Here is an 18,507-nt window from a genome sequence, read left to right on the forward strand (position 1 = left end):
GGTAAATCTAACAAATAGCAGATGACTTTAATCTTGCAAATCACAAGAGCCGCTAAAGGTTCTGTTTTAGAGTAAACAAATCCCCTCGGAAACATTTCCACCGGCAGCTAGAGCCGCGCTAGCTGGCTAGCTAACGTCTGCTAGCTAGCGAGCTAACGAGCTAAAGCTAGCGTCAAGGAATCATCGACACTGGGGAGGCGAAAACATCGAGTGACATTCACTGAAAACACTTGTGAACGCGCTTTCAACGAACCATCGACAAATAAACGAGGCCAACGACGCAACGTACCGTTCCTGGTCCTCAGTTTGAAGGTCTGACCGGTTACCGAATAGACGTTTGCTGCTCGGTTCGACCCAAACACACAGCGTCAGCGCTCGCGGCCACGCCCTCCGACTGGAGCGCGTCCCCTTTATTCATTTCCGTTTATTTTGTAGAGTCCCAAATCACAAATCTTAAACGTTACAATCTGTACAACACGCGACATTCTCTGTCCCGGGACCCTCGCATCGGAACATTTACATGCGTCACACGTGTTAACGGGGGACTGGGCCAACAGTCGGCCAGAACTTCACACAACTTGGTGTTTTCTTTGAACACCAGGTTTTACGACGACTGACAGGAAGGCACGGCTTCCAAAAGTACTTCCTTTCCCAAAATAGGCCTCCACGGGCATGCTGCGAGTGTCTGCGGCTCATGACCATGTTAAGGTACAGTCCAACAAGTAGTTCATTAAACACTGAAGACTGGCACCTCAGGTGGCCCCTGGTTGGTTTGTTCCCTGGTGAGCAACCAAACCAACAAGCCACCAACAGACTATTATTTATAGTTTTAGAGAGAAGCTCATTCTTTTAAAGAGCATCATTTGGCCCAATTGAACGTCGTTTTACTTCCCACAAATATTTTGATAACTTGATTATAAAATATGTTCAGATACATTTTATGTCAATTGTTTCAGCACTATTTCCCCAACATTCAAGATCCAGGCCTTCATTATGCATCTGCATCCTGGTTTTGACATGGTAGGATTTGAAGAATTGGAGCAGATCAAAATGGAGCTAAACTATTAATGGATTTATTAATTTGTCTTTATTGGTTGGTTCTTTGATAAACTGTTGAAGGAAAACAAAACATGTTATACTCCCTGCCTGATATTGTCTCACATTAGAATAAACTCAATATCTTATGGACTGGGGTAGTTTGTTAGACATACGAAGCAGTTTGATATTACCATGGGCTTTAGGAAATTGTAATAAAAATGTATATAATATGATCTGGTATATAAAACTGACAACCAACTGGTTGTCAAATTTTAGTTGCAAGGCTACATTTAGCTTGATTACTCTCTTTTCTGCAGGAGTCCGGTAGGTCTCACTGTCATTGTTTTCTTGCAATACATAAGCATGGCCTCAGACGTACAATAATTGAGCTGAGACATTTCTCAAACATGTTTGGAACGGACCATTTGAATCCTGATACTGTACTTTAACAGGTCCTGTTTGTTTCACGGAAGACAGCAAAACTAAAAAGGGGGCGAAGTAGTGGGCTGAAGACATCTTTAAAGCCATAAGGCCTGGATCTGTAAAACAAATGCCTTTAAATACTTTTGACAGACTTCCCTGCTGATTAATTGGTATGAAACTCTATAACCCATTCAACCGTTGATGTGTACGGCCAAAGCACAGACAGCAGAAAGAAGTAAGACACTGGAAAGCCAAATCAAAATAATTTATTTTTGGTGACATGTCATACAGTTCTAGGATTGTGTCTCAAACACTTGCTTGATCCATTACTATATTTCCTTTTGCCACCCCAACCCGAATTAATAGAAAATAACCCAAACATATGGAGGGGGAGGGGGATTGCTGTAGGTATTTGCAAGCCTGTTAACATCAACCATATTCTAAAATTATTTCACTTTAATCATAAGATTCTTTTGAAAAACAAGTTAGTGCATTTATTTAATTATACTAAATCACTAGCTGCTCATACTCATTAATGAAAAAGAAACAGCCCCAGTGATTGCTTACTCATTTTACTGCATTACTAAACCCAAAGTCAATGCATCAAGTATTTTCGCTCAGCTGACATCTGACAGTTTATAAATGTCATGTGTGATTTTATTTTGCCAATGCGATTTCACACAACTTTGGGGAAACCAGCCTACCAAGATTGGGAGAAAAGCGTTGTGCATCAGAATTAAAATAAATTAAAAAGCAGTACATACAGTGAGTCAAACTTCAAATTCTAAGTCAATCTGTTTTTCAAAAATTAAGAAAAGTAAAGAAAACTCACCCTAAAAGCACAAAACAATCTGGATACCTGCTGTCAAAAGTCTCCGTCTGTAAATTCAGTACTAGAACAATTACATTCTCCCACACACATTTTCTAGTGAAGGGATATCACAATATAGCATAGGCAACTACACCTCTACAGCTTCTTCAAAATCCAGTTTCACTGGGCCAAAAGTTTCCCCAAGACTACAATATTTAGCAGACCTGGTCAATAATAATCAAAACTTTAGTCTAGCACACTATGATCGGAGGCAGCTGGCACATAGCACGTGAAAATGTTCCAATTTTCTTTATACCAACGACTTGGCTGCCAATTATCATGTAGCTATCATCCTCCGCTAAAGAAATTCTCAGTCTATTTTTGACACTATGCCATTGTTAACAATTCACAGATATAAGCTTAACCTGGATATCCTGTGATGATGTAGAAAAGCCAAACCTCACCTAAACTACCAGGTGCACTTAACAGTCAAATGTTATTAACCCATTCTTTTTCTTCCCCTCTCCCCTCTTGGAAAACATCACTCTACAACCAAATCAAACATGTAAACAGAGAACCTGACTGATAAACATGACAATGTTCTGAATCCAGAGTGGTTAGAGACGAACCGGTTCAGATAAATGGAGATAAAACTTAACATGAAAAACTTTGGACCAGGCTAGCAGGGTCACCGCGGCTAACAGGCCAGTGGGCAACCCAAAGTGGATTTCAGGTTCAAACAAAAACCACACGTCTGACTGCGTCGTACATAAACTGTTTCTGATATTCGATTGATACAATTTAAGCCAATTATGAACCAGGATCGAATACCACCATAGAACACATTTCATTAATAAACATTAGAGGACCACACTGTCCGGTTTCAGGACAATGATTCAGAGTCTCTGCTGTAGAAATCAAAAATCATCCATTTCATTACATCAATGCAACAGCACACTGTAGCACTTCAATCAAGTTGCTAAACAATCAATGCATACACAGACATCAGTCAACCCTTCAGTCATACTTGCAAACCTAAGCACACAAGAAAAAAAAAAAAAAAGGAAAAAAATGATGTCTCATTGCGGGTTAGTGATATCTTTGTATATGTACATGACATATATGCATGTTATTTTCTTCTTAGTGCATATTGTTCTTGCAGACATCTATTCTTTAAAATAAAAAAAGGTAGAGGACCGATTACACGGTCCAGCATCCCACCTCTCCCTAGCAGAGCAAAAATGAGACTGCCTCCAGATAAATCGCACTTTTAAGCATAATGCTGGAGGCCAAAACAAGATTTTTGTTTCCTTTTCAAATCGCTCATCAAAGTTCTTCAGGTGTCAATTTGCCCATTTGTCCAGGATGTCCCGGTCTCATTGTCATTTTTAAAAGCTTTTCTTTGGACAAGTCCCAGGGGGAAAAGGCAGCTACCATAATGTTGTTGCTTTTATGTTATTCATTTTTATATAATTATATATATATATATCCATGTATATATTCATAATCTTTTTTTCCATTCATATCAAGTTTTTACTTTGGCGATACTGGTGGGATATTCTGCTCTTTGCCAGTGTGCCTGTAGCCTCCCTGCGGGGAGCTGCGCCGGGCCGGGGGCGGGCGCCTCTGGTCCCGGAACTTGAGGCCCCCGGTGCCTCTCGGGCCGTTGTTGCGGTAGTAGCCTTGAGAGTCACGTTCACGTGTTGGTCGGCTCTCCTTGCATTCCCATCCCCCCTCCCTGTCGTGGCCTTTCTCTTGCTTGTCTCCAGAACCACTGCTGGAGCCTGGCTCCTCAGCCTTGTTCCCGCGCAACTCACGTAACGGCTGGCCTGATGCGGTGCCCGTGGAAGCTTGGGCAGGGGCCGCAGGAGAAGGAGGAGGAGGGTCCTTAGGTGGGCGTTGGCACACCTCGGCATAGCTGAGCTTACGTGGCTCCTGAACCAAGGCAGGAAGAAGGCACAATATAAAAAAGGATATAACACAGTTACATTTATACATTGATATTGAAATTTCTCTTGTCAAACCCTCAGATCTCATAATCTTAACGCTCATTGGGGTAGGAGTTAACGTCCTGGACATTTGGTGAGAAAGGGCAGAGAGAGATAAAAGAGAGACACTGAAGAAGAGTGACAGGTAGAGAGAAGGGGAAAGAACCAAAGCCAGTCAGTTTACTACCTCACTTCCCTCTATGCGCAAAAGATATCATCATCAGGAAGACAACTATGCTCAAGTGCAGGTCGTAATTACAAAGAACCAAATTCTCACCTGTACAGTGGTGGGAATAGTGGCTGTTGCAGGAACTGGCGTATTGGGAGTCACTGGCGGGGAGGCGGTGGTGGCAGCAGTAGCAGCAGCAGCAGTGGCAGCAGCAGCGGGCTGAGGCCTGGAGCTAGGCACAGGTTGTGTGGTGGGGGATGGGTTCACGGTAGTCTGAACAGGTGTGCGTGGAGCCACTTTTGGAGCAGGAGGCTCTACCCGTTCAACTCTCCTCTCCTGACGAGTGATACTGTTGGAACAAGAGTTTCAGATATTCAAGTTAACATTTCAGGTTTAATAAGTGCTGGAGTTCAAGAACGAAATAGCCTGATTAAATTGTAATTGTTGAGACAGTCGTACATAGGAGCTGAAGGTCCAACTGGTTGTGTAGCAGGTTTCGCTGCTGCCGGGGAAAGACTTGATACAGCCACAGCCTCCTCTGCAACTGGTGGTTGTCCTGCAACTGGACTCACAGTGGCTTCTTTATTGGCTTGTTCCGTCTAGAAAAAAGCAAGACGGCACGCACATCAAACCTATTAAGTTCCCCCTCAGTGCAGTTTATCCAAAATATGTAAAAACTGTTTCAATCTTAATTTTGTTTTACCTTGTCTCGATACAAACCGCGTACAACATCGGACATTCGGTTTTCCAGGACTGGCTCTCCCTGTGTACTGACCACGCAGCCAGGAAGAGGTGGGAAATTGGTAGCCGCCAAGTCAAACTTGGGTGGAGAAACCTTGACATCTGCTAACGGAACGGGCCTCTGAGAAAGGAAATTGATATGGAGCCAACAAATAGAAAAATCACAAGATGGTTCATGCTTTAAAGACAACATACGAGTTTTAAAACATGAAAACTGGTATTTACAGCAATCCGGTCGTCCTCTCGCCTTCTCCGTGTTCCTCTGTATGTTGTGCTCCGTCTGAAATGCAAATAAATGACCTTTCAACAGAGACTCAAGTCAAGTGTCACTGATCAATTCACAGCCAAGCAACAGCAGCCATTACATTCAGGTAAACTGTTTTTACCTTCCACGCCCAGCCATGCCGCTGTCATCACTGGGATCCGCAGAGGAGAGATGTGAGAATGGTGAGCTCAGGTCAGAGGTTGCCTGTACTGGGATGGTGGTGACCGTAGCGGGGGGCTGCGGACTGCGTAGTCCTGTCAAACTCTCCAAGGGGACAGGATTTATAGACGCTGAGGTCACCTCACCTGTCCTCACCTGGGGCTTCACATGGTTTCTGTCGCAGAGGGGAAAGGTGATCTCGGTCAACATAAAGTTAAAATAATCTGTAGGCATACTGGTAACCAGTGTTTCCTTTCCAGTTTGCAACCAGAGTTGAAAACTTAGAAAAAAAGAGCGTAAAACAGTAGGTGAAAGGACATCATGACCTTGTCCTCAGACTAAATTTACCAATGTTGTTCAGGAATACTTAAATATGTTTGAGCGTTTAGGGCTGCAACAACGAATCGATAAAATCGATTCTCAAAAGTGTTGGCAACGAATTTCATAATGAATTCGTTGTGTCGCGCGATTATTACGCCGGGCAATAAGTCGCGGAGAAGAAAAAAAGAGTGGAGCAGAGCAACTGGCCGGCCAGCGTTTTTGAGATTGGAGTGAGACGCGAGAAAAGCTGAGGTTGTAATGTTCTCAAAAATAGAAGATCTTTGACAAGTCGAGTCTTGGCCAATCAGCGTCTTCATGTTCCTCAAACTTGTTTTTAAGGGAAGCTAGTCAGCTTGCTATCGCGTTAGCTAACGTGTTTGGGTTGTGTATTGTCGTTAAAGTTACGTTATGTTCCGTTACAGTTCAGTCTTGCTTGTAAAAAACCGTAACGTGATGAAACATGCCCCCCCCCCCCCCCCCCCCCCCCGGTCTGGTTCAGTTCACGCTGTCACTCGTTAACGTTAAACCGGCACACCGGCAGATCTGGCTGCAGTTTTTTTTTTTTTTTTTTACTCAAAGTAGAATGAAGCAAATCACGTCATTGGGCTTAGCCAACAACGTGACGTCGTGGTCATAAGAGACCCAGAATGAACAAGTTTAAGGAAGAGGACGCTCTATATGTAGCAGTACAGCTTCCCACTGTCCCAGTATTTCATACATATTGATAAAGCAGGGTACGCTAAATGCAGCCTCTGGAGGGATCAATTACAGTCAAAAGGGCTCACATTTGGCAGATATAAAGCATACATGTGTATGTTTTTAGTGTTAGTCCATTTTATTGTTTTAATTAACAGCTCAGGGATGTTCAAGGAGCAACTTGTTGGTGCACTTTCTGAAGATGTTTTGCACTGTCACTTCTGTTTTTGAATAAAGGGTTGGAAATGAACGCTTTTTTGAAAAACATTTTTTTATCCGATTCATCAAAAAAATAATCAACCGATTAATCGATTATTAAAATAATCGTTAGTTGCAGCCCTATGAACGTTATTAATATCTTAACACCATGAAAAATGTTGAGCAGCTATTACCGTTTACCGAGACTCCTATTACCAGCAGATCTAATTTAATGGGCTATAACCCACTGTATGGCCCTATAATTGGAGCTTGTGTTTGGACATTGATGCTATCATATAGAAAACTAAATCACAGCGGTTATGAGTTGGGAATGGGAAAAGACAGCAATACGGCTCTATTAAAAAAGTGCTATGTGTTTTGGGTCCATCAACAATTTTCAGATAATGGACGCAGAAATATGTAAATAAGTTCAACGGAAACACTGGTGGTCACAGTGTGCTGGAGGAATAAGACTGCATGCTGCGTCTTCAGGGTGGTTGTGTAGGCATGCAAGGTGGGGGTTGAAGCTGCGGACTTTGATGGCAACATACTGAACGTGTGGAAATCTGCAACAAATCATAAACCTATTGAGAGGAGCTGGCAACACCCATGTAACTCACCGAGACAGGCAACTAATATCTTAATGCAGCACAAATAATGCGTTGAGACAGATATTGTTTGAAGAGCTAGCAGCATGATTCACATGGATTGTACTTCTCATGAGTCTTTGACCTTCAGATCTCATAATCTGAACGCTCATCGGGACAGGAGTGAAGCTCCCGACTTTGGAGGGGAAGGGCAGAGAGACCAAGAAAAGATAGAAAGAAAAGATCAAGCGGAGAAAGAGTGAACCAAAGCCAGTTACTCCACTCTCTGGTTTCCCTCTATGCGCATATTGATCTCATCATCAGGTCTGACTTAAGAGTCCAGTGAGATTTTTCTTTGTGAAGCTGCTTTTTCAGCACATAAAATTTGAGAGATAGTTAAAGTGTGCACCATTAAAGCTCAACCTAGACTCAAATCCTGCCTGTAATTTCTTTGCGTTACAAAAGATGGCATGTGGTAATACAACCACTGATGGAGAAAGCAGCAGTAAAACTTTGAGAGAAAAAATTAAAATAACTGTTGTGATGGAGGGAAACCATTACATGCATTGCAAAGAGGATGCTTTGGAGTCATGGTGGCCACAACCGGAAAAGGCTAGTTTCAGAATCAGATAGGCGCTGCCATTTAGTAGGCAAGCCTTCAGTTATCAAATGACATGAGAATTCCAGGATGTCTGTTAGCTGGCAACATTTACACACTGATGAAAAGGATCACGGCCATAAAAACCTGACTGGAAGAAAACATGGGTCCCATTATGGATTTAGTCATTTGGCTGTTGCAGTATGGCAAGAGATGAGCGTAGCAATGAAGCTTATTGTACAGTATAACAGTGGTACCTGAAGGCATTTATTACATTCTTTCTTGAATAGAGGGGGACACTGTGGGAACAGTAAGAAGACGGAGTGAAGAACAATTCCCTGTTGACGACACGCTATCTTTAGACAAAATGTAACTGCAGGTGATCTGATGCTCACGGTTTAACACTGTGCAACAGATAACGACACAAGTGGTAAACTACTCCAGTTAGATTATATTTATGGTAAAAACAGACTTGGATTTAAGCCAAAACTAAAAAAGAAAAATCGCAAATAGCATTAGGAAAAAGAAGTCCATACCGGTTTCTGTTGAACGGGCGGGTGATATTTAGAGAACTGGAGCCAGTTTTGTAGTGTCCGGCAGAGCCAAATCCATTCACGAAGCTACTGTTGGGAAACGGAGCCTGCACAAGGGGGGAAAACAACACTTTATAATGCGTACAATTTGTCAAGTTATTTATTCAGATGCTGCCACAAGAAGCTGAAAATACATTTGTAAGTGTTACCGTTTAAAACTGAATAACTCTTTGTTATTATTCTACTACGACAATTCAAATTGCAAGAGGGGAAAGTCTTATTTGAATTCCCTCATTGCATTTCTCTTCAGATGTTACAAAGATGGCAATCAATCACTGCCGGTGCACAAATTGTGGCTTTCAAGGTCTATTTTTTGTGTCACATTTTAAACGATGCGTGCTAATGATACAACAACAAAGTGAACATGGGGATTGAATGTTTTCAACTGAGGTGTATGAAGGGTGGATTCCAGAGTATTAGGTATGTCTCACCAGAGGAGTTTCAAAATACGGTGTGGGCGAAGGCGTCCAGGTGGGTGGTACGATGCCGTAGACTGGGTACTGCTGCTGGGGGTAGACGTGCTGCATGTAGAGCGGAGAGCTGTACTGGGTCTGGCTCTGGGACTGCGGAGCGTACGCACTGCTGTCCATGCTACGGTAGCCATTCTTTGCAAAGAATGTGTTGATGGCCTTTATCCTGGCCTGTTAGCATGGAAAACCAGGAAAAGAGCAATGAGTGAAATGACTAAAAACAACTTCATAAAAAAAGGGTCTTTCCAAAATGACAGCATTTTAATTTAACTCACCATGATGGGTTTTCCCTGAAATGTTTTCACTTCCTCTCTTAAATACTTGTATGCCTAGGGGAGCATAAAGGAGAATCGTGAGACAATTCAGCACGACACCTGAATACTCCAGACATTAAAAAAGAGCAATTTGAGTTGCATTACCTGTTGAGCATCAGTGTCTGATTGGAATGTGATGTACCAGTTGTTGTTGTGTGCAAACTCAACACTTATCACCTTTGGACAGTTGTCATTTTTGAACAGTGACTCTACTTCCTGCGAATTACATACAAAGAATGGTCTCACACATCAGGTAAACATCTACATCCTCACTAAAAATAGATGCCTTCAAAGACGGGGCTGTCTGTGTATTCACTAGTTGGCTTTACCTCAACAGGTGTGGTTTCAGGGACCTCCCTCAGGATGATAATGCACCGCTTGTGATTAGGACGCACTTTCTCCCCTTTCTCATCCACTTGTACCATAGGAGAGGCTGAGGGAAATGTAAGGTATTTAAATCTAGACATCACATATATGCAGATCGTTTGAGCATACACCATCTTAACATCTCCGCTTACATCTCAACACATCCAAGATAAGGTCTATGTCAGTGGTGAGGACCTTGATGCCCTCCATGCTGGCAATGGTCCAAATAGGGACAAACTGGTCACTGTCCATCTGGGACATCAAGTACAAATCCTTTGAGAGGTTTTCTCTGAAACACAAAGCAACAGATCCATGTAGATTATCATTCTCTTGACTTGAGTTGTTATTTCCAATATAAAAAGAATTTAAAAAACGTAGTTTGAGTGCTCGTCTCTTACCGGGAGAAATAAAACTCCAACTCCTTCTTCAGAGACTCCCGTAGATTCTCAGAGGAGATCTTAGATCGCTCCTCAGTTTTTGAATCCACTGAGAACCAAAAACAAAAAGGTCAGCTGTAATACAACACAACTGTTTTTAAAGTAGTATACGTTTTATAATTGACAGGGTTGTCGTATCTGGAGTCGATGCCAAGTCAGCACTTCAAACATATGTAACAATGGCAGTAACATCAAGCTAGGGCTGGGTGGTATGGCGAAAAAGTCATATGGCGGTATTTTGTACGATTCTGGCGGTTTCACAGATTTCTTTTCTGAGTAAACACATGCATTGACGCTGAAAACGACCGCCGCCGTAGTTGTTCACCGCTCGCAACTGGCCAGCAGCTGTTTGTACATTGGTTGGTAGAGTGTGTTAGGAAGCTAAACATGGAGGGACTTAGGACCCAGGGGAATAATAATAATAATGTATTCTTTATTAATCCCCTTGGGGAAATTCTTCTCTGCATTTGACCCATCCTTGGTTAGGGAGCAGTGGGCTGCCCTGTAAGGCGCCCGGGAAGCTAGGGGTTCAGGGACATTTCGACATGTGAACTATGGGGATCGAACCAGGTACCTTGTGGTTACGGACGACCACTCATCCCCCTGAGCTACAGGCGCCCGAATGTAGGTATGCATAGCCGTAACGACTGTTGTTGCTCTTCGGCAGGCAGCTAAATGTAATATTCACAGCTCACAGCTGAGGGCGCTGCGGTCTGAGCAGGTCTAGAACGTTAGTCATGGTTGTACATTTATAAAAGTACACTGTCGAACTGCATGCCGGGTACAGCTCGTCCTGTGAAACTTCGTCGCACAGGAGACTCTCTCTCCTGTGCGACGGAGTTTCATGATAAGTGGGCCCCCACTTATCATGAAACTCCGTAGCTCAGCTGTGCCCTCAGCTGCGAACATTACATTTTGTTGCTTGCCGAAGAGCGACAACCCATCGTTACGGCTATGCACCACCGGTATGACGGTGTGTGAAAATTATTATACGTATGGAAATTTGAAATCGGTACACCTCACAGCCCTACTACATCAAGCCACCGCAAACAAATTCTGTTTCACGCGATCTCAAGAGACAAGTTGAGCTACTTCATTTAATAAGTAGTAATAGGCAAGATATGCGAGTACTATTTAATAAGGAGCACTGCTGAGCCTGTTAAACTAGGTATGAAGTGTTTTTTTATGGCTCTAGATGAGACTCCAAACTCAGACACTTTCATACAAGGAATGTCTGATAAAAGATGGTGTTGTTGCATTGTGGGTAGTGCAGGATCCAGTGTTTATGGAGATTGCCTTTTCCTAGGAATTAAAATTGCTGAAGTATCCCTAATCATTTTAGGCAAATTGTCTAATGCAAAGGTGACAACTAGTTTGAACAGGTCAAACCAAGGGTTGAATGTATGTTAAACGTATGTTAAACATCCCCAGAGTCAAACACAAGATTTACAGGTTAAATTGGTGAATGAAACACAAATAACTGCATTGGTTAGATGTGGTGAAGCAGTCTGTCCTCCAAGTTTCACCCGGCTATGAGAAAAATGTACCTTTGGGGGCAATTAAGTTAATGAGGAGTCAGCCGTCTGCAGGTTTCCATTCATCTTAACCAAAGACTATACCTACTGGTTAGCACTGAAATCACCTGCTGAGGTGATCAATTGGTATGAAAACCTCCAGACTGACTGAGGCCAATGTGGAAAGAGAGAATATATTTAATGAAAAGGAATAATCCTGAGTTGCAGTCATCGTTTGAGTGTGGCGACGACTACAAGTGATGTGACTGACCTGAGGTCCCTGTGGTGGACTCAGCAGGGGAAAAGCCCAACTCAGGAGGGTCCATTCCATTTACTGCTATCTCAGCTGTTGCTGTGGAGCTGCTGTCATCCAGGGCTGTGAATCCCACAGTGAACTGCTTACACCCAGCAGAAGAAGGCTCAGAATAACCTGTGAACAAGGTAAAAGCGTTTTCATTAAGAACAAACACTTTTTCAGGGCTGCTTCACTCCGTCTACACATCTCCCAGTTCTGATATTTTATTAGGCTGATGAACGTGTATCTCACCCTCACTGATGTCTGAGGGGGGCCAATGAGGGCTGTTGGTAACAGCTTCGCTGGGGGCCACAGGCATCTCCTGCCACACCTTGGCATTTGGGTTCAAACCGGCGCCCTTAGAGGTGACCTTTAAAAGCAGAAATAGCAGGATCAGGCAAGTCCATACAAATCAAATTTAAAAACAGAATAAAGTGCTTTTCTTACTTAGCTTGAGCAAATATTACAGCCACAAAAACAACATAGACTGTAGTGTGCATGCAAAGCTGGCAATTATGTAAATGTTACCGTTTATTTATATTTAAACAGATTCAAATGTGTCCAAGACTACAATAACATCATGTTTTTCCATATTCTCACTGATCACCAAAGATTTGCTCTCTTATCGGTGACACTTATTTTGTTATCAATACAAACAGTTACTTTTTAGAAATTGGATATTTAGCACTGAACATCTTCAATGCATTAAATAAACCTAAATCTCTGTTAAGAGTAAGTTAAAATATCCTTAGAAAACTATGACCATCAAGGTGGAAATCTGGTATGGTCATGATGACTTGATGTAATCATGGAAAGGGACTTATAAACAAAACAATAAAACAAGTTGCCTTTTGCCATCATTATGTTTCAACAGGCAAACAAAGCACTTAAAACACCCCAGAAAATACATTAAATCAATAGACTAGAACGTGTTTGCAAGAAACTTAAATTAAAGTGTAGCTTTAGTTGTTTAGATAAACATTACATCTATACCCGAGTGTGCAAAGGTAGATCCCCTGTCAAAAAAAGATCAAAAACCAGGCAACAGCAACAATCAAGGAAACTTACAGAATCAACCTAGAATCAAACTGACCTCCAGCGATGTACTGCGGACTGAGGCGACAGCCATCAATCACTGCACCTGTAGTCGAGTTCACTAATTACTTTAACCTTATATTGGGGGTCCAGTGTCACTAACAGAAATCACCTGGTGCAATTTTAGGATGGCGGTAACACCTGCATACCATTGGGCCGCTTTGGCAACTAATTGGAAATCCAAGTAGTCCAATGAAATATGCCACAGAGGGCCCCATGATCCTCTGTATACTAAAAAGAGGCTATTACCTCAGAGTAAAAAATGATTACAAAAGCTTTAAGTAACTGCAAAGTATGTGGTCATGATTAATCAACATAATGTTAAGACTATATTGTGTTACTTTCACAAACTTAAAAAAAAACAAAAACACATTAAGGATTAGAGCTGACTCTCCATATCAAAAGGGGCTCTAAACTGGCAGGAGAAATCCTGACCCTGCAAAAAGCTGTGGCCAAGAATAGATCCCATCCTGTACATATTAAGGCATACAGATAATGATGTGAACTGTGACTCCAATAAAGGGGTCGATGACAGATGTACACTAACTTTGACACCAGTGGTAGTCAGATTTACCAGCTTCTTCTTTTAACATTGTCACTTGCAAACAGATCCACCCCCTTTTTAGAAAAAGCACTCGGTCTTACAAGTACAGCTGCCAGTTCCAATATACGTCAAGACGCTTCTCTCCAATTGAGACGAGAATGGACGCCTCACACGGTTTAGGCCCCCGTGTCATTTAAAAGAACATTTATGAGCCGTGCAACTTGATACATGGTTACAATGCTTATGTGTTACAGGCCGTGGAAAGCCAAGTACTGTCAGCTGACCGAGCTGCGCAGTACAGGCCAGGTATTTGCAATGCATGTCAGCGCGCTAGCTCAGCTAGCTAGAAGCGCGATTAGCTAACAGGTAACATGAGTGAATTCACGTTTACCCTTCCGTTCAATAATCGAAGCATCAATCACATATGTTCCAAAAAACAACTCGATCGATGGCTCCGCTCCCGATACTACCACCGCCATCCTGTGTCATTAACGTAACTTGGAGGCTTATGATTACTCAGCAAACTACTTAATGAGCTCGTTACAGAGGCTAAGCTAGCGTTAGCTTACTATCCGCAGTAGAGAGCAGGGCAACGATGATTGTGTGAAATGAGCTGATCGCGTTATTAACGTACCAGCTTCAAGTTAGTAACGGTAATTAACGTACCGACTTCAAGTAAGTCACGTTATTACCGTACCCGCTTCAAGTTACTCACGTTAATTAACGTACAAGCTTTAAGTTACTCACGTTAATTAACATACAAACTTCAAGTTAGTCACGGTAATAACGTAACCGCTTCAAGTTAATCACGGTAATTAACGTAACCGTGTGTGTTGTGCCCAAGATTAATTTAGCTTGATCGTTAATGTTGAACGTTGCTGAATGGATGTGTTGGCTGCACAGAGGGGGGCGTACTGGGCTCCCAGGTCCCCACAGAGCAGTCGTTAGTCTCTTCGTTAGCTTTCATGCTACAGAAGGCCTCTCACTCACCATGCCGCCCGACCCTCCCTCGCTCCCCAGCGGAGCCTCGTCCTTCCCACCAGTCTCCGGTCCGGGATCAGCCTCCTCCTGCAGCTGCGGCGGCTCTCCGATCTGATCCGAACTCATCAGCCGCTCCTGACTCACTTCCTCCTGAGTCTCTTTCTCCCGGCCCCCTCCTGCCACCACAACCTCCTCCTCTTTCCGAGATACGGCCCGTGGTTCAGCAGCGGGTCCGGTCCTCTTCTGGTCGACTGGATGCAGCGGCTCTCTAAAAACTAGCTTACTAGCTAGTTAGCCGGCTAGCAGGTGTGCTACGAGCTAAAGCTAGCGACCTAGCGTGCTGTGGACGACGCGAGCTAACGGCTAACAGCTAGCAGCTCAATGAATCAAACGAGCACGCTGAGATAGTTACAGAATAAGCGACGCCAAACCATGACTCTTCTTAGACCACCGTCCCCGCTGGCGTTTGATCCAATATTTCACCACACAGCGGCTTTGTGAGGCGCATTCCTGACCGGGCGACCGGAGCGGACACTGGGGACACGCACCCTTCCTCAGCTCAGGCACACAGTCCGCCGACGTCCCGGCGGCCACCGCGAGTTCTCGGTGACCTCTGCAGAAGACGGTTCCTTTTCCTTTTCCGGATCCTCACTGTAGTTTTATTTGTTTTTTAAATTTTATTTAAGAAAAGTTTTTGTCCTCCGTATTTTGGTGTAACAAAGCCCTTATAATAATATATATGTCCTGATGAGTACTTCATTTAGGAGTACATATACGAAGATAGATTTACAGTTAGATAGATAGATTTAGCTTTTTGTTGTTGTGTTTAAAATGATAAATGGTCAATTCCATCTACTTTTATTCTAAAGTTTAATTCTAAAAAACGAAATTCAAACAACAAAAGAAAACTTATTTAATTTCAAACCACATTCGTCAAAAACAAAATGATTAAAGGATAGAACTTGAAACATATACTTCCCCCCTTGCATGCCTGAACATCCTTCCAAGTAATTTTGATCATATAGATACTCCTGGTCTTGTATTATGTTGTGTAATGTATTAACGCAATGCATACATACATGTCTCACTATAATGCGTCTGTATTTCCATGTATATGCCATCAGGTTTCTTAAGTTTGAGTTACTGTTATCATGGTAATGATCATAAAGGATGCTCAGTGATTAACATAAGGTTTAATTAATGGTCTCTCTGTAGCATCAACAGAGAAAGGCGAGCTGTGATGTAATCAGCATCAGGTGATGAGCCACTGAAAACACCTAAATTAATTCAAGAAGATGTAGGTCACACAGTATAACAATGATAATGTAATATATCTTAATGGATTATTGATGTAGTAGATTAAAGGGCTCCACTGCTTGTACTTCGTTCATAATAAAGAAAACTTGTTTGTAAATGGTGAATATTATGATTGAGTGACTGGGATATTCAGGTTTAACCACAGCCATCATGTTCAGCTTTTGCAGAAAAAAACATTAGTTTTTCTGTATTTTGTCTGGTTGTTTGTCACTCACATATGTGTCTTAAAACACCACAGCATGTTAAACACCTTTATTTAGTCTGAATTCTTACTATATATGTGCAAGGATGCTGTTTACAAATTAATACATTTGTTTTTACTCTATTTCTTAAAACAATACACACTCGGATCCATTCAACAAAAAGGACACACAAATACATTTTTGTAAATATATCTTTAATTGGTTGCTTGATATCTGATATTTGAGTCATTGGAGGTTTTGGAAGATCTAAAGAACATTACTGCAGATTCAATCTTTTAACTGGACTTCAATGATGAGAAACAATAATACAGCAGCTTTTTAACCAAGGCATTGGGACTGTAGTGGGACAAGAAAAATACTGTGTAATGGAACATAGAAATTGCCTCGTTCTGTTCTTGGGCGCAGACTGAGTCTATTTCCCGAGATGACTCCTCTTCTGGGTCACATGCTCCATGTCGGTGTGTTCGGATGTGTCCAGTTTGATGTCGTACTTGGCCAGGATCTTCATGATGGGCCTAATCTTCAGCCACCACTGTGTCTTTGGGATGCGGTGCCTGCAGCAGACAAAGGATTCCTCATCATATAATAACCATTAAACATGTTATTAGCAGTACAGTCTTAATAGTTCCTAATTTATGTTGTCTATATGTCATAGTCTTAATAGTTCCTAATTTATGTTGTCTATATGTTATATGTTTTTTTTTTTAACTTTTAAACAGTTTTTGCACTTTATTATTAATACTATTGCACAATTCTCTATATGTTGGACAGAAGAGAAACATACTTTCGATCTTCTGCATGTTTGCACATTGCACAAAATTGACAATAAAACTGACTTTGACAGTAAGTTATATGGAAAACATGGATCTTACTCAAGATCTGTCTCTTCCTTCAGTTCAGAAAGAGGCTGGAAGTGGAGCGACCTCTTCCTCATGCCCAGCACACACGCAGAGTCTGGCGTGTTTGCAAAGATGCGACCTAAAGGACACAGGAAGGGAAACAGTTCATTTAACTCCTGTTGATGGTGGAGAAGGTATTCAGATCCTTTACTTAAGTAAAAGAAGCAATAGCATATTGTAGAAAATACTCCACTACAAGCAAAATTACTGATTTTATGTTATCATGTTGCTATATTCTGATGTATGTTATTGTATATTGTATTAATCTTTACATTTACTCAGGTTTTTATTGAAAATCAGATCCCAATGTCAATGACTCTTACCTGATTAAACAAGAGCTATATAAAATAAAAGTAAAAGGGCTCATTATTGTCCCTGTGAGGGTTTTCCGATTACATATTACATCATTGGATTTCAAGTATTGATGCATTAATGTGTATGTGGCATTTTACTGTAAAATGTTGACTACTTCATAAACTGTACGCATCATATGTTATAGGCTGATTATGTGTTCTGTGTAAAGAATCTTCATCTGCAAAGTCACATAAATGCAGTGGAGTAAAACAACAACATCTTCCGTTTGAATATAAAGTAACTATAATGGAATGGAAAAGTTTAAGTAGGTACAAGTGTGTTAACATTATACTTGCAGTGAATGTACTCAGGGACATTTCCCCACTGCCAGTTGGTGTTATATATTCTCAATACGTGTCACAGAGCCATTCGTTTGGAGGCCCACTTACCGTGCCTGTAACACTCCTTGAGTTTCTCAGTGAGCCACAGAACCGTCTTGGCGCCCATCTTTGTGCCAAAGTTTCTGTCAAATGGAGTTGGAGTGCCTCCCTGTAAATAAAGGACAGACAGGTGCATCATCGATCACATTGTATTTTCGCAAAAACAAGGACAAAAATCACTTTCAAGTGGATCGGACGCTTTGTCGCATAAACAGACCTGCTGCATGTGTCCGAGGACATTCTTACGGCAGTCGAAGACGCCTTTGCCCTCCTCGGAGTACAGGTTGAAGATGAAGTCAGTGGTGTAGTTGGCATTTGAGTTCTCGTTCCTATTGTAGAATGAAAAGATACAGATTATTGTACTGTTATCTAGAAGGATATGGACTAATAGCTGACTGTTTCCAGGATATGACATAATTCATGAGGAGTTGTGTCTTGAAGGTATTGAATGTTTTAAAATCCTTTTAGAAAATAAAACACCTCAGAGGGGTTTAATTATGTGTATAACTTGGTCAAAAGGGGAAGGTGAAAGAACTCACATTTTGAATGATTAAAAGGTTATAAAGCAGATTAATTGTTAAATACGTCTAAAGTGAGTAAACTGGATCCAAAATGTGTGTGTTTTAAATGCCCATACTGTTTACTCAGAAGTAAGCATTCACCCAGAATACAAGTAACACAATTCACATCTGCTGCACATTTGGTTCACACCAGACTAAAAACCAACCTGAGAATCAAACCTCTCTTCACT

At 41.8% G+C, this 18,507-nt stretch overlaps 2 protein-coding genes across 2 annotated transcripts in view; both read right to left on the reverse strand.

The window, feature by feature from the left end:
* Positions 1-3,389: 3,389 nt before the first annotated feature.
* larp4aa (La ribonucleoprotein 4Aa) lies at positions 3,390-14,729 on the reverse strand (the record flags this gene model as incomplete). The annotated part of the gene is made up of 17 exons (XM_079226670.1): positions 3,390-4,207; positions 4,538-4,778; positions 4,889-5,028; positions 5,133-5,291; positions 5,396-5,450; positions 5,557-5,769; positions 8,252-8,293; positions 8,531-8,634; positions 9,019-9,228; positions 9,333-9,386; positions 9,477-9,587; positions 9,701-9,804; positions 9,890-10,026; positions 10,136-10,223; positions 11,960-12,118; positions 12,236-12,353; positions 14,613-14,729. 17 exons carry the CDS (start codon positions 14,727-14,729, stop codon positions 3,806-3,808), a joined length of 2,454 nt encoding a protein of 817 aa, XP_079082796.1. The 3' UTR covers positions 3,390-3,805.
* Positions 14,730-16,296: 1,567 nt separating this feature from the next.
* The window catches only part of LOC306743659 (ATP-dependent 6-phosphofructokinase, muscle type-like), a 10,958-nt gene continuing 8,747 nt past the window's right edge, over positions 16,297-18,507 (reverse strand). The window contains exons 17-21 of the mRNA XM_079226194.1: positions 18,484-18,507; positions 17,974-18,085; positions 17,766-17,865; positions 16,996-17,101; positions 16,297-16,677 (exon numbers count right to left, since the gene is read on the reverse strand). The exon at positions 18,484-18,507 is cut by the window's right edge and continues 38 nt beyond it. Of these exons, the coding sequence (XP_079082320.1) occupies positions 16,536-16,677; positions 16,996-17,101; positions 17,766-17,865; positions 17,974-18,085; positions 18,484-18,507 (484 nt within the window). The 3' untranslated portion in view covers positions 16,297-16,535. The remainder of the gene's footprint in view (positions 16,678-16,995; positions 17,102-17,765; positions 17,866-17,973; positions 18,086-18,483) is intronic.

Source organism: Taurulus bubalis (genome assembly GCF_910589615.1).
Source record: "Taurulus bubalis genome assembly, chromosome: 11".
Classification (NCBI taxonomy): Eukaryota; Metazoa; Chordata; class Actinopteri; order Perciformes; family Cottidae; genus Taurulus; species Taurulus bubalis.